The sequence below is a fragment of the Chlamydotis macqueenii genome, chromosome 1 (genome assembly GCF_036417535.1).
Source record: "Chlamydotis macqueenii isolate bChlMac1 chromosome 1, bChlMac1.mat, whole genome shotgun sequence".
NCBI classification, from domain to species: Eukaryota; Metazoa; Chordata; class Aves; order Otidiformes; family Otididae; genus Chlamydotis; species Chlamydotis macqueenii.
This window is the reverse complement of record NC_141556.1, coordinates 13,179,017-13,195,290: the sequence shown is the minus strand read 5'-3', so window position 1 is coordinate 13,195,290 and position 16,274 is coordinate 13,179,017. Positions and strand designations below refer to the sequence as shown.

Below are 16,274 nucleotides of genomic sequence, written 5' to 3'. Positions count from 1 at the left end.
ACAATACATCAGTCCTGTTCTTTTGCAAATGAAGATAGAATTAATGCCAGTTTTACACCCAATATTGCTTAAGGTTAGATTTGGGCATGAGCTATAGGTAAATGCCCAAATTTTATGGTAATGACTGAACACTAATGTATGAAAGCACAAGTAAAACATTGTAAAACATACACAAAGACTGGCTGAGGAAAAAGAAATACTTTTCTTTTCTCAGAATGGAAATCTATGTTAAAAAGATTTAGAGTTAGTATTCTGTAACCCCACAAAGCTCACACAAAAATAAAATGATGACTGGGCAGTCATGACTGGCCATTATCTAGAGAAATGATTAAAGAAAGAAGAATAACTAAAACATAAAATGAAGGACAATTAGTTTACAGAACAATGAAGGCTGAAAAATACTTGCCAGAGGAATCCACTCGAAAACCAGTCCTGGGCAGCACTTGTTCTGAATAGGAAAACGGGGAATTAAAGATGAAATACATTTCTCAAGTTATTTAAAGATGCAGCATCAATTTCTTTGCTGTGTTTTGAATTACTGAAGTGCAATTTCTACTATTTATTTCAGATTTCTTTTTCTACTCCGCTCCTTCCTGACTTCCTAGGTGGCACATATATGTATTCCTGCTAGATGTAGACCTCCCTGTCCATTTCTATGCAAAGTGGAACAGAAGATAAGATGGTAATGTTCCTTTAACATAACATAGTTTATGATGAAGATAAAATGGTTAACATGTTTAAAACCGTGAAATTTAGTAACGATATTTGTGCTCATTCAAGGCTCATGCAATAAAAGGGAAAGTTTAATGGCTATGTTTAGGTGACTTGACCATTGCTTTTATTCAACTCAGATGCAAAATGTCTTTTACCATCAAGAAGAGTAAAATTTTGTGAGAAGGATGTATGTTGCCAACAGCAACAACTGATTGTACATGAAGGCAAATGCAGATAAACCCATTTAACCTACTTCTCATGCAGGTAGTTTCAAAGTGTTTGCATTTCACTAGATGAAATGCAGTAAATAACTAACTTGTTTTCATACACAACTACTTTGCTGGCATTAGAGGAATCTGGAACAAGTCTATAGCTGAGTTCACTGTCACAATTCCTTTGCTGATTTTGAAATGTTCTAACTAAGATTTTCTGTTTTATTATCTCTGCAGCATCCAGAGTGAATTGCAAAACATCCCAAACCAGAGGTGATTTGCATTGGCCTGACAACAACAAAAACATAAATAGAGCACTCTAAGCTCTAAGCTAGAGTATCATACCACACATATTTCATGGTATAAACAGGGGAAGGTCTGTCACATCAGCATCTATAGGACAGTGATGCAATATATGAGTATGTATTATCTTCCTGAGATAGAAGGAAGACAGGAGTGGATTTAGTACTGTAAGTAGGTAGCTCCAGGCAGAAAGAAGCCAGAGAATGCACTGGAGGCCAGCAATTTTGGCTAAGCCTACTGGAAATATGTGAATATGGTCAGAGAAAGGAGAAGACAGTATTTCTTCTGTGGGCAGTTCCTTACCACTTTGGAAGAGTTCGGACTAAAGCTACCTGCCTTCTGGTGGACTGCTTCCTAAAGGCAGCATGGACTGTAATGGCAGCAACTGAGTAACTCATAGTTTTCTTGAGTAAATACTGAATTAATGCTCTAGGTCAAAGACATTTTCCCAAAAATGGAGATGGAGGCCACTGAATATTTTACATCCTTCTTTGTAAGAGTATTTACATAACAGCCGTGACCTGCTCAAATTCAGATGACTGCTACACCGCTTAACTAAACTACAGTCTAGAGATTGTACTGGATAGGAATATCTCTTTGGATTTGGTGTTCCTGTTGTATTTCTGTTCACCTGCTGTGTTAGGACTTAAGCCATGTGGGCTATGGTGTTTTAGTTTATAGGTGGTTGCACATCTTTACTTTGGTTGTTAAAAGAGGTAATTCCTTCACGCACTTCAGATTTTGTAAAGTTATTGGGGTCCTTAATATGAGAGATGTTACCTATATGTAAATTATTCCACGACCACAACTCCTGAAAACCATCACCTTTGAAACTGATGCTGCTCCACTGCAAACTTGGAGAAATGATTTTTTTTTTTTACTCACATCCTTTCAAGATTTGAATGAAATTCTTAAAAGTGACAGACAGAATGATTTTAATGTACAGTAAGCAATTTAATCTTGACAGTCCCAATTAGCTTTTATGTTTGAAAGGACGCAAGCCTTTTCTGCTGGTCAGCCAGCTAGAATTAGTCTTTTGAGCTGCTGTAAGATTGGCTCATTCTGTGTTTCCATTTCTGCTTGCAGTCACCCTGATATCCCTCAGAACTGGCCTCAAGCAGCAAAGCGAAAGAAGCACAACCAAATGAAATTCACACATACGTAACTTTTTCAAAACTCACATAATTCTGGGCTGAAAGACCCTACAGAACAGCAACTTTCAAGGAAGAGGAAGGCCTGCTGGGATTGGTCCTCAGCAAAGCAGAATGCACATCACTTGTGCACACCCTGGTGCCTAGTATCTATGGAGAGCAAACTGATTGAACTGGTAATTTTACCAAAATACTAAGCGACTCCAGCAAGTTCAATTTTATAAAAAACCCATCAATTAGTTTTTATAAGAAACTAACCTTTACACAAGGCAATTTGAAACTTTCCATTTTCTTATTATTAAATTCATTTTGGCATTTTCTAAACTTTGACTAAGTTAAACCTCCTGCCTCCACTTCTTAGCATGTAGCAGAAGGCATGTTTGGAAAGACCAGGACAAAGAGACCAGACTATCCAATACTGTCACCATGAACACTCTGCACTTGAAGTGCAGAAAGATTTAAAAAGTTGACATAAGGTTTGTGTATTCTCCATATAAAGCCTTTTTAGCTGAACTTCTGTGCCTGCATTGTCATGAGTAATGTGAAATAGGAATGAAATAATGACAAAGTAGATTTTGAATGAACAATAAAATACTAGGTAAAATTGCTGCATTAATTTTTTTTTTAGTTCAGCCAATCTGGCCTTGCAACAAGAATTAGGAAAGTAAAATTAAGAAGTTTTCTTCTGAGCTGCTACTTTTTTATAACTGTAACTGAAAAAAACGTCTACCATGAGGGCTACTCCATGCGCTCTGGAGAAGAAGGATGCAGCTATGCATTTCAAAGACTCTTGCTACACATCAAGATTTCTTCTGTATCAGATGAATGCAAAGGGAAGGTTAACTTTGCTATGAGAAGATAGAGTAGGAAAAAGCTTGTACATCTAGCTTCATGCTTAATTTAAAATAAATCATTTTAAACTGCAAAATATTTCTGAAAATGATAAACAATAAAGAAGACTTGGGACACAATCCTGACTTAACTGAAACCAATGGTGAAAATACTAGACCTCTTCTTGTAAAACACTAGAAGCGCAGTTCACCTGCAATATGACACAAGGATAGTCTTATTTTCACCAATGCGGAGTCACTGGTATTTTCTGGGGGAGGAATTATGCTGATGAAAAATAGCAATGATAATATTTATTTTCCATACTGTGTTATTTTCTGGACCATACTTTGTTGAATGCTAAATACATGGAACAAAACTAGAACTAGCAAACATTCATATTTCAGCATCTCAGTCTGTCTTGGTTTCAGCTGGGATGGAGCTAATTTTCTTCCCAGAAGTTGCTGTGTTTTGGATTTAGTATGAGATTTGGTATGTGAAGAACGTCGATAATACATTGATTTTATTAGTTGTTGCTAAAGAGACCAAGGACTTTTCTCAGCTTCTCAAGTTTTGCTAACGTGCAGATGCAAGAAACTGAGTGGGATATAGCCAGTACAATTGACCCAAACTGGCCAAAGGAAGTATTCTATGCCATAAACATCTTGCTCAGTATATAAGTGGAGGTGGGTCGGTGAGCTGGTGTGTTGGTTTTGTTTAGTTGGAAGGACTACGGTGGCAGCTTCTGCAAGAAGCTGCTAGAAGTCTTCCCTTTGTCCAGGGGACTTGACTGGGCCTAGGGCGGACCCGCCACTGGCCAGGGCCGAGCCAATTGGTGGCAGAATGTTCCCTGATAACACCACTGTGATAACATATTTAAGAAGGGGAAAACAGAAAAAAAAGAGAAGATGTGAAGAAGCAGGAATGGGGGCAGAGAGGAGGAGGCATGAGCCATGTGGGCCTTGCAGCACTCATCCTCTGGCGTCCTGCTGGGCAGCCGTATGGGCCCGACTCAGCCCAGCCACAAGAACTGAAGAGAGGAGATATGAGGAGAACTTGAGAGGAATTAAACTATGACAGTTGACTCACTTTTTCTCTCACTGTTCAGAATCATTCTGGGATCATTTTCAGTTTTTTGTTCTGTCGCTGTTTGGGATGGGCTGTATCAGTCATCAGGTCATTGAATGGTGAGAAATTGTGCATCATTCATTTTGCGTATTTCATTATTCCTGTTCTTCTTCTTCTTCTCATTATTAATATATATTTCATTATATCTTCCTTTTCTAGTAAACTGTCTTTATCTCAATGCATGAGTTTTCTTTTCTTCCCAGTTCTCTCTCCCATCCCCTGGGGAGGGGGGGAGGAGGAGCCAACTGCTGTATGGTACTTGATTGCTGACTGAGGCTAAATTGCAACACAGTCTTAGGCATGCTTTAGGTAAAATGAGCAGAACAAATAAGATCATGCTGCAATGTAGTAGTAGACATGACAAGCAGTAGTTTGAAACATCACATAGGCAATGCAGCTCCCATTGGTCTCATGCGCCTGTGACCAATTCTCTGGTGCTTACAAGTCAGTTTTATTAAATTATTCCTTTGACTTCTTAAGTACATCCTATTACTTTGCAGATGAAAATCTATTTGTACACCTTTTAGTAAAGTGTAAATTGTTCAAGAGAAAGGAATACTGCATCTTTAATACTGCCATGAGTTGTAAAACTGACATTTCATATTAGCATAGGTCATTTGGGTCCTACTTTGCAATCCAGCAATCAAAATCACTTTACATTCACAGTACTGTGATGATGATATTCTCAGAATTCCATTTGAAAATGCCTTTGGTTTCACTGTCAGTTCTTATAACCAACAAATCCATTTTGTCATGGCGAGTAACTCTTTCTGCAGTGATGAACAATACAAAATTATCTGACATTGGTCTGCTGAATTTCCTCACCTTTAGTTACATATTGTATCTTATTAAAAAAAAAAGTTTACATTCATTTAGTAACACAAGTTCTTAGAGCTCTATGCTGTTGCTTGGGGTGGCAATAGATGCAAGGAAAACAACAACCTGTTCTGTTTGGAAATTACTTTGAGAAATTACTTTCCTATAACTCAATTGCTCATACATAGGTCAAGGAGTAGTTTGATGATAATACATAATAATTAGTGATTTCCCAACACTCTTTTATTTACTAACTGAAGGCAGGCATGACTTACTGATATAAAGAGCAGTAACTGGTTAACAGAAGTATTGAAAAACATGGCAAACAGAGCTCAAGGAAGATTTGAAAATAGGACCTAATTTTCTGAATTTGTAGTTGCAAATTCTTCACCCCTACAAAGAAATATTTTATATTTCTACAATACTTCAGAATAATATGTAAGTAACACTAACATAGTGCTACATATATGTATGTGTGCACATGTACGTATGTATCTTTTTAAAGCATCATAACTAAAATGTGAATTTCTTTTTAGACTACAGATGAGCAAAAATGGGAAAAATTGTTAGAGGCAAAATTTTTGTCAGGAAAATACTGTCTGAACTAATTGCAGTAACAGTTATATGAAAAATTTCCTTCAGTTTTTAAGATTGCAACTGTGTAGGTCAACAAGCATTGACAAGAAAATTCTGCTTAGCTATAGACTATGCCATGGACCCCCTCAGGTGATAATGCATTCAGTTCTGTACACCTTTTTTTTTTTTTAATATCCCGTGAGTATAAAATTTAGGAAACCCTGATGGCCTTAGCATTTTTCTGCAAAAATGGTATTTTCCAAGTTACACGTTATGAGTCAGTCAGTACAATGCTGTATGACAAACCTTTCCTACTGCTAATACTTTAATGCATATCTGTGCTGAATACCTGCAGTGGTATTTGAGAGGAAAGGTAGCCTGTGAATATGTATTGAAATGCTTGTGTGTGACCCTTAGAGACAGTTATTTGTAAGCCTTACAAGTGTTTTATAAGAAAACACTCTTATTTTATGAAGTCTAATAATGCATTATGTTAATACATTTGCTATTTACATGTTTCACAGATATTGGTGGACTTTGCTTTTTTATTATTTTCCAATTTGTCTAACTTTCTGGCAGCAAAAATATTATGGTGCATAAGACAGTTGATGGATTTGAAAGGATCTTTGGAAATTTATGATGCTATGGTCAGAGGGCAAAATAACATGGGAGATTTTGAAGGAAGGAACATTTGTCCTTCCAGTAAAAGGTGGAACTATAATTGTTCAGATTTCACCTTTAATAAAAGCTTATCACTGGCTTATCTTGTTCTTCCAACTGGCATTTCTGTGTCACATCACCAGTCTTGGGCTACCACACTAACTGAAGGACAAATGTAATCTAATTGCTGTAAAAAAAAGTTTTATTTTACTGCTTTCTTTAGAGGAATATATAAACAAATTTCTATTACACACTTATAGATAGAGAAATTTTATAGCATTATGTTTCCTAACAGCTTTGTGTCTCTTGTTTGACTAATGTCTGCTTAAACAGGTCTCTGAGCAAAGTATTATAAACCATGTATTTACAACAAAGTGTTTAATGTAAAATATAAGAAAGTATAAAGAAAATTTATAAAGGTAAAACTGTTAAATTCAGGAGAATGACTTCTGCCAATGTGGAGGTCCAGTTACAGATGTAACAACTGGTGCTTATAAAATCTCATAATATTTTCATTAATAAGAGATTCCTGATCTGACGTTCCATATTCTAGCTTCTCTACCTAACTTTCATGGTTATTAGCAGAATTACACTCTCCCTTACATTCTAAGGGTTTTCATAAGGAGAAAGGAGTTAAAGGATTTGCTTTTAAGAAATGCAAAATTAATAGTTGGACGGAAAAAGGAAAACCAATCCAGTTACTTGAGCAGATCTCCTCCATTTCTGAATTTTGCAAAACAATATTTACAGCAGAAATCTTCTCTTTAGTAGGCAGAACAAATAAGTGGAGGGGGAAAAAAAAAAGCAGAGAGGGAGAGATGTAGCTACAGAGAGGAAAGAGAAAGAAAGTAGAAAACAACTTATCTTCTTTTATTTTTAGGCAGTTGGTTTGGATGACATGATAATCTTCATCACTCTTTGGAAACACTTTATGCTCATTTTTGGCTACTTGGTGCTACTGAGTGCAGATGATGGGTGACAGAGGCAGGTGACAGCTAACAGGCAAAAGCTGACAGCTAACTCATGACAAAAAAAATTTCAAGGAGCTACGACATAGAAAATAGAGTTGCACTCTGCTTTTGTACTAACGCACCATTTGATTTGTCTCATAGCTGTATTGGTAGAACTGCCTCTACAAAACTATTCCCAGTGAGGAAGCAGTAGTACTTTGTAATTCATATGTGATCATTAAAAATTGAAATCTCCCTGTTGCACAGGGTCATGCAGGTCGTTCACATGCTTAAGGTGGAAAAAACACTCCTGCAGAATGAAAATAATCCTTTTTCATGGAGATTTTGGGCTTGAAGCCCCTTTCTTGCTATCATTAGGGATGAGCACACCTAGCAGCTAGAGCAAAACCTTGTGAATCAGGCTCCTTGGGCTCCTTGCTCTGTTCCAAGTCATGTTGCTTGCGCTCCTCACAGAACTACACTGTGATGCGTAACTTGCTCAACTCGCTGACAGGGAATCAGAAGGCTTTGATGAGGTCCTGGTGAGTGCTGACTGCGGTGAGATCCTCTGATAAAAGGATCCACAGAAATTCAGAGCTATAACAGTATGAAAATGAACTATTTAATAACAGAGTCTCACTGTGAGAGAAACAAAAATCTGGCAGGATCTCTTTCTTTTTGAGTTTTCCAGGTCACGACTGTTCACTTCTTTGCACTATTTTTAGAAGATGACCCTCCTTCTTTTCCGGTCTTGCCAGGAGATAAAGCAAACTTGCTCTGAGATAAGAAGTACTTAAAAAACCTCAAAGTAGCTGAACTTTTCCTGTGCACTTTAAGGATAAGTCTTTACGGAAGATAACCAACCTGACACAGCCATATGGTAGGAAACTAAGTGTGTATTATCTTGAAACTCTCTCTCCTATAAACTCAATTTAGATGACAATTTCTTGACTCAGTAATGGATTTCCTGCCTGTTATTTTTCTCACTTCAGGAAACACTAGCGTTACGTAGAGAATAATAGCAACCAAAGGCTTGACGAATTTAATTTGCTACAATGTGTGCTTATGGCATTAATGAAACAAAAATGTCTGGGAGAACAGAGATGTTGGAAGGCAGTTATTCATGACCAAGGGATATAGAATCATAGAATTATAGAATAGTTAGGGTTGGAAGGGACCTTCAAAGGTCATCTAGTCCAACCACCCTGCAAGGAGCAGGGACATCTCCAACCAGATCAGGTTGCTCAGAGCCCTGTCCAACCTGGCCTTGAATGTTTCCAGGGATGGAGAATAAAATCGAGAAAAGTTTTCCATTAAAATGTGGTGGCACATATATTATTCTTCACTAAGGATTTAACAATCAAAATGAGGAGAGCAAAAACACAAGGAGAAAAGCTTAAGCAAGTCTAACTTTAGAATCTAGGCAAGATCTAGGAAAATATGTAAGTGTAAAAATTTTGAATAATTTATAATGGCCTCTATTAACTGGGATTATAGTTGCTTGCTTTAAATTGCAAAAGATAATAACAGAAAATTATGTCAGCAGTGACACATTCATAGGCAAAAGCTTAAAATATTAAATGGTCAGCAGGGTGAACAGGGCTTTCACTTACGCCTACTTTCATAAATAGCTCTTGATTTCTCATACAGCTCGTATGGGTCAGGTTTTCGTGGATCAAAGGCCTCTGTGGAATCGGGAAATGAACTCCTGTGAAGAGTGGGTGGATAGGGAATATTCTGTGGCATAGCTGGAGCAGACAGGCTTGTTTGAGGGCTGCCTTGATTCTCCCATCGTTCCATCATCTGGAATAAAAACATACAGAGAATAAAGATGAAGTTTTACTAAAACTGTGATTTCCATGATGAGACCATCCAGCTGAGGATGTGTTTTGTAAAATTAACAAATCTGTTTGCTGCCTTTTGAGATGAAAGGTATGTGTTGTGCTGTTTATAAAATGACTTGGTTAAATTTACTTGTTAATTTGTTGCTCATGGGAAGATGCGTGCTTTCTCAGACAATACAATCCCATGTGGATTAGGGCCCAGCGTTACCCCAGAAGCATGTTGACTGCCTCTCATAGAATGCACTGAGCTATTGGAAGTTATTCTGCTAAAGGTGGAATCTGTGCGTCTGTGAAGATACAATTATCAGAATCATTAAAACACATAACTAGAAGTAGCGCTTAACAAAGAAGTGGCCAGACTGGGTAGTTACTGAATGATCTTAATGCTGTATCTTTTAGGAATGCATAAAAATAGCTAGCTGCCCAGCAAGAAGTAGATTATGGTAACAGTGAGCAGAATTTACAACTTAAATTGAAGAAAAAGAAAAAAAAAAAAAGGGAAAATTATTACAACAAGTATTTTAGCATCTAGTGATAGTCAAATGTGCAATGATAAAATACAGAACACGGTGAGAGAAAAGTTGGCATTAGTCTGATAGAATATTTTTCATTTCTAATGATTTCTTTCTTCATTAAAAAATACATTGACATCATCCACCTAAACTCCCAAGAGCAGGATAAGCTTTTCAGCTCTTCCGGATCACTTACAGGAGAGAAGCACACAGCAATGTATTATCTATGCATGAAAGCCGCCTCAGTCCACGTTTTCTTCAAGACTGCCCTTAGAGATCTCACAAGTACATCAAGCCAGAAAGGAGATAATATGATGGACAGTGCAAAAGAAGACTTGGGGATCTGCATTTTTCTTTTTGAAAGAGTTGGCTACTAATTAAATTGCATCAGCAAATATATTTGAAGAGGCTATGTTAAACAAAACACAAATGTTTATGCTAGGAAACAAACATTTGGCTTTTCCTGTGAGCCCTCCTGAAGCAAAGGGTGGTGAAGCTTCCAGAACAGTGTGGTCTCGCACATAACCCAACAATCAGCTAATTATACAAAAAATGATTCTCGGAAACAAACTGAACTGTAATTAAATACCACTGACTTCTAGTGTTGTATCCGCAGTGTCTTGTCAAAGATGGTTGCAGGTTTACAGCAAATTTACTGTACAAATTCTGTGATTATAATTTGCCTTTAGTTCCTCGGTTGCAGAAGGTGTTTGGCTCAGCAGGTAGGCTTTGCTCTCTATTCTGATGATTAACAGCATCAGACATTTTCCACACCAAGTATGTGGGAACTACACATGTTTTAGAGTCCTCCTGGTGAACATGCTGAGTAACTATCACTCTGTACATCCCAGGTGATCTGACATTCGTAGCTTCATAATTCAAAACAAACAGATTATGGATATTGGCCATTTTAAGTTGTTGAGGATCTCATTCCTTATACAGAGTAGTGTTATAATTCAAGCTGTGTTTCTGCCAGAGTTTCAGTAGTAAGTAGGGCTGGTTCATTAGAAACAATGAAGAAAAGAAAGATCTAGGTATCTCAGTCAATTATAGGATGACTCTCACGCACCATGAGTTGGGTATGTGTTGGGTATGATACTTAAGTTGAGAAAGGAAAGAGTGCTATGAAGTGCTAATGATGAAGATATGGAATACTGTATTCAATATTCCCCAATGTTCTTCAAGAAAGACACATTTATTTTGTGTTAGATACAAAAGACAGCAACTGGGATGTGATATAAGAGGGCACTATAGATCCCGTATGTAGATCCTGTGCAATACAGTGACATATGGAGATATCTGCTAACTTAAATAGTTATATATCAGACAAACACAAAGGGGAATTCTATCTCCCAAACCCATATCTGTTAGTTAAATAGTCACTTAGTGTTTTGCAAGCAGTCTGATGGAGTTGCATCAGCTGATTAATTAATTTCTATTTGTACTTGAAAGGCTACAAAGTTTATTTTGGTATGCATTAAACATGCCATGATCCATATGAGAGGATGTTAAGCTGTCCAGATTCAACATACCCACTCCTTCCAAATAAGCAAGCTATAAATCCTTTGAAAAATATTACTATTGTTATTTCTATTGCTCTTGGAAACCTTCAGGCAGTGTCAGGGCTCTTTTTCCCTCTACACACTTCTGAAGAGAGACAAACACTACTTTAAGGTCTTTACAATCTAAATGAAATAGCCAAAATAAAAACAAACAAACAAAAAACCAAAACAACAAAACAAACCAGACAACCAAAATTAGCAGCTTATGATTTCTTTTTACACTGTGAATGTTATCACAACTTCAAAAAATAATATAAAGTGATGTCAACAGAATAAATACAGTCATTGCTTACAGTCTTACAGTCCAAAAGGTCTTCATACCTTGGGATTTAATGTCAAAATCACAGAAACAGAAAAATGTTTGTTAGAAGACACCTCAGTAAGTTATTTAGTCCAAGCTCTCACTTGAAGTGTGACTATTTATAGGTCTAGATCTACTAACACAAGAAAGAATAACAATCACTTCAAGGATGTTAATTCAAGCCACTTGTAAACCGGAAGAAGTGTATGTTGTCCATTTCAAAGAGATCGCCACCTAGAAGGCCGACTAGACTGGCCTCATTGCTCAGGACCTCTGCTGCCTTTTCCTCCAGACCCCTCATTTTTGAGCCACTGCACTTCCAGTTCTTGACATCCATCTTAATGTTGAGATGTTCCTTTCTCCAAACTGCTGCTGGCAGGCTCCAAGTCAACAGATCTTCAGATCTTATTAATGAGGCCACCCCTGATGCTGTCTCACCTAGAGCAGGGGCACTGCTGAGAGGTGTCTCATAAGCTGGGAACAGGAGGGTTAGATGAAAGTCTACAGAAATTTGTTTTGAATGATAGTCATCTTATGAACTCAATGTGTAAAATTTTGAAAGGGAACTTACAGGCTTTGGAGTTTTCCATGGAGAAAAGAAACCTGAAATAAACGAAAAATAACATTAGCAGAGTTTTCTGACACATAAAGAGTGGAGGCTAAGTAGTGCCTATGCTCCCATTCTCATTCAGGTCTGCAGATAATATTGATATACATGAAAATTCTCTACACACAAGGGGTGAAAACACAAACCACAGAGGATAATTTCTAACAAAAACATATGCAAATATATATATATATATGCATAGATATATATATATATCTGCAAGTGGAGCTATTGAGATCATTGCCATACTTTACAAACAGCATGGAATTAGGTTGAAATTAAAATAACAAAAGGACTTCCAAATGTCTTGGTGGACATTGGATAAGACACCAAATGACCTGGTATTGATGTGTCAAATGCAGTCGCACCTTTAAGAAGAAGCAATTCAGAACATCCCATCAACAAAACCTAATAATACAAGAGATTTTTTTAGAAGAAAAGTCTGGAAAGAAATAAGTGTTTCTTCTGTCTAGATAAGGTTGCTAAGTGTTGGGAGGGTTGCTTGTTTTGATACTGTTCTGGTTTTTTTTTTTGGCATAGTTAGCAAGTGGCCAGACATGACTACCTCTTCTACACAACTAGTTATCTCTTTTTCCTTGGTTATTGGCTGATAACTTGTTTTAGTGACTTTCATGAATTTCAACTATTGTAGCTTAAAAATATTCAAAACTCCAGATATGTGCTTTTCATATAAGGAGATAATTTGGAGCACTTACTGTAAACATGGTTCTTACGTAGCACAATGTTAAAAAACTTACAAAATATTAAAGAAAAAGCATTTCAAAGAATATTGGCTCACGTTTTTAAAAATACCAGCTTTCAGCATAGCTTTCATTAAAAAAAAAATCATTCTTAGTTTAATAGCAGGTTAAATAAAAAAGGCTGTGGACCTTCCTGAGTAAGATTAAAAGCTAATAGCAAAGAGTTCCTTTGTTTTGTCAGAAACAGAAATGGGGCTTAAACTGAGACATCTAATAGAAAGCTGCTCTTTCATTCAAAAAATGAATTAAACTGTAAGAGTAGTAATCTTTTTCTAAGGTGAGTCTAGAAAAAAATTAAAACAATGAGAACACTAGGAAAAGTATCTTTCTACAGAAAAATCACAATAAAAATTATACTTGTACATATTATTTAAGATTCCTAGAATTCTGCAATAATGAGGTAATTATTTTCTGCCATTATGTCTAATTCATTTAGACTGAAAAAGTCTTGGAGTGAAAAAGGACTTGAGCTATTTGCAGGAAACACTGGCTGTTTTGTAATGCTGATGTACAAGCTGATAGTGCTTTTAAACAAAAAGTATATTCAGAAGAGTAATACAAGGTGTATGTTTACTAACTCTACAGTATCTGGATAAAAACTGCTATATTAACAAGTAGACAGATTTCTCTCCATCTGTAAATGCAAGCTGAGATAATAGGCATTCTGTATAGATCTGGCTTGTACATCACCTTCAGTATTAAAGATTCTGTAGTGGAAACTTATTTAATAACTTCTTGGATGGCAGATGACTACCTTTTTACTACGTGCTGTTGTTCTGGACAGCTAATAAGAGTGTAAGTTAATATTCCTCTCTGAACTAAAGGTAAGATTTGAAACAAGGAGGTTTGCTGAAAGGTATCTCCAATCAACTAAATACCCTGATTTGGTGTTCGGAAAATATTGGTAGAGGTAACACTCCCTCCCCATTGGTACTGGTGCATCTCACATAACCTATTGTCAGGTCAAACTGAAAGGTCATTTTTTTCCTGTTTATTTACTATTTCCAACTAAAAATATGTTTTACTGCACTTATCAGAAAATTTTAATATCAATTAAAATATAATAAGTATTTATAAATCAGATAAATAATGACATATACATCAAGTGAAGATTTAAAAAAACTCCTCCTCAACTGAAAAAAATCAATTATCCAAACAAGGAGAACGTAGGCTCATACTTAGCTTGGAGGCCATGGGCACAGACTGCAACATACAAATGACAACATCTACACTCCAAAAAAATAAAAGGCAATATTTATTCACATAGCATGAAATTATGTTAAGAAAACTAACAAATATAGGACGCCATGGAGGTAAAAGAACCAAAGCGAGATTAAAAAAAAGTGTTGGATATCCACATGTGTACAAAAGCATGTTAGAAGCAAAAATCTCTAATGGTAACAAACCTTGGAACTAGTATGAAAATCCATTCCTTGGATTTAAATTCAACTATTAGACCAAGATCTCATGTTAGATGAAATGGTCTCTCACCTACGTCACAGACTAGGTGCTAGACTAAACAGATGAAGGCCTAGTTCCATAAAGCAAACCCTGTCTTATATCTTTCATGTATTTCATGGCAATTTTAATGTTGCCTCACATAACACCTGTATTCTCAGGAGATCTAAACAGCTGTTTTCCCAATCTAAACAAAACTGACCTTTAGACAATGTACGGCATTATCAGTTACTTAACATGATACTGATTATGGATAATTGTTGTGAACCAAACATGTCCAGAATTATCACTGATATTTAAATACATGCAACCATTCCTCCAAATTCAAGAATCAAGAGTGCAATGCATATGTAGTACATTGTAAGTGTAACAGAAACATCACATAAAAAAGCATAAAAGCAAAATGCACTTTCCTGCGTATTCTGCTTGCTCCCTTCTAATGTTCACCTTTAAATATTGTTCTGCATAAGTACGGGACCCAATCTTCTACATGTAGAAAATTGAGGCTCAGAAGCTCACCTGAAGAATATATCCTAATAACGTGTATTTAGTGCATACGCAACAGTGTCAGCCTTCTGCAGCCACATCTACAGCTGGCAATGAGCAGCAGTAGGCTTTGATTTAGTTTGACCTCGCTTCACAACACTAGATTTTCCCTTGACTTTCTGGCCCTGGTTCATCACATGCTGTGAGTATTCCCCACCAGAGAGAGTGCGGTCCCACCTGAATGACAGCCGCCGGCAGACTGGCATCAATTCAATACTGGTTTAGAGGCAAGACTTAAATTTGTTCTCCAAAGACTGCAGATTTCAACTTCTCTTGAGTGTAAATACAGTACTAATTCTGCTCAACCTTCTAATCAGCTCACATCTAACTAGGCACACATACTGGACAAGCTCTTACAACCTCTTATCCCACTTCCAGATTTCCATTTCTCCCTCCCCAAACTCCCAACCCCCTACTGTCTAATTTGTGATGTCTTCTATAAAAACTTGAGTAGCTGAGAGTATTATACACATATACATATCAACAACCCTCACCCTCATATTCACATACACTTTAAAAATATGAAATAATAAAAGCCAACTTAGATTCACCTAAAAGTATTTCCTGCAGACTGTTCTTCCATGCTCACCCATGTGCCTGACAGCCATCCCTTCTTATAATAAGCTTCACCACGTAACTTGTGGCTCACTTTCTGAAGACTCCCTTATCTTTCTAGCAGTTTTAAATAAATCTTTATTAACACTCCCTGTAAAGGCAGCAGTAGAGGTCTGAATTAGTTTTGGAAAGGAGAGTGGTGTTACTGGCCTGCGTCAAGGAGCACCTACCACCCCTCAGGCAGGTGTTAGCAGGAAAATACCATGGACATGACCTAGTGTGAAGTAATGTAACGTGTAAACATGAGAGAATAAAATACATAACCTCACATTCTTCTCCAAAGTTAGTTTTGAGAATATAATGATCTATTTTTCAATGTTGGCCATTTAAACTGTAATAAGTTACAGCAGCTGGTGGCCAATGCCTTTACTGAAATTTTAATTGTTTCATTTTAAATAAATAAGCTGAGGTACAGTAACAACCATATGCTTTTAAAAATCAGAAATACATTTTCTTATAAAGCAGTGTTAGAAAAATTATTTTTGACATGGCTTTTTAAATTGTATTTATCACCTTCCCAAATAAGCTTCCCTGGAAATCAGAGCTGTGATGGTGTAACTTTACTAAAAAAAACAGTAACAGAAAACAAATTTTGGATTCAACTGTATTTGGGGGAAAAAAATATATTTTTTTCTTTTTTTTTTCAGATCAAGGCAAATTCCAGCTTCAGTTTACTGCACTTCTCCTTTTCGATGAAGATATCCTATAACAAAAGACAAATCACATTACA

The 16,274-nt window shown here is 36.6% G+C and overlaps 1 protein-coding gene across 11 annotated transcripts in view; it reads right to left on the bottom strand.

The window, feature by feature from the left end:
- MAGI2 (membrane associated guanylate kinase, WW and PDZ domain containing 2) overlaps nucleotides 1-16,274 on the bottom strand; it is a 757,279-nt gene that overhangs the window by 76,616 nt on the left and 664,389 nt on the right. For 10 of the 11 annotated variants that reach the window (XM_086745763.1, XM_086745773.1, XM_086745781.1 and 7 more), the window contains 2 exons: nucleotides 12,129-12,160; nucleotides 8,952-9,141 (listed from right to left, as the gene is read on the bottom strand). In XM_086745763.1, the coding sequence (XP_086601889.1) occupies nucleotides 8,952-9,141; nucleotides 12,129-12,160 (222 nt within the window). Of the gene's footprint in view, nucleotides 1-406; nucleotides 449-8,951; nucleotides 9,142-12,128; nucleotides 12,161-16,274 lie in introns of all 11 variants that reach the window. The other variant, XM_086745852.1, reaches the window with a different exon arrangement.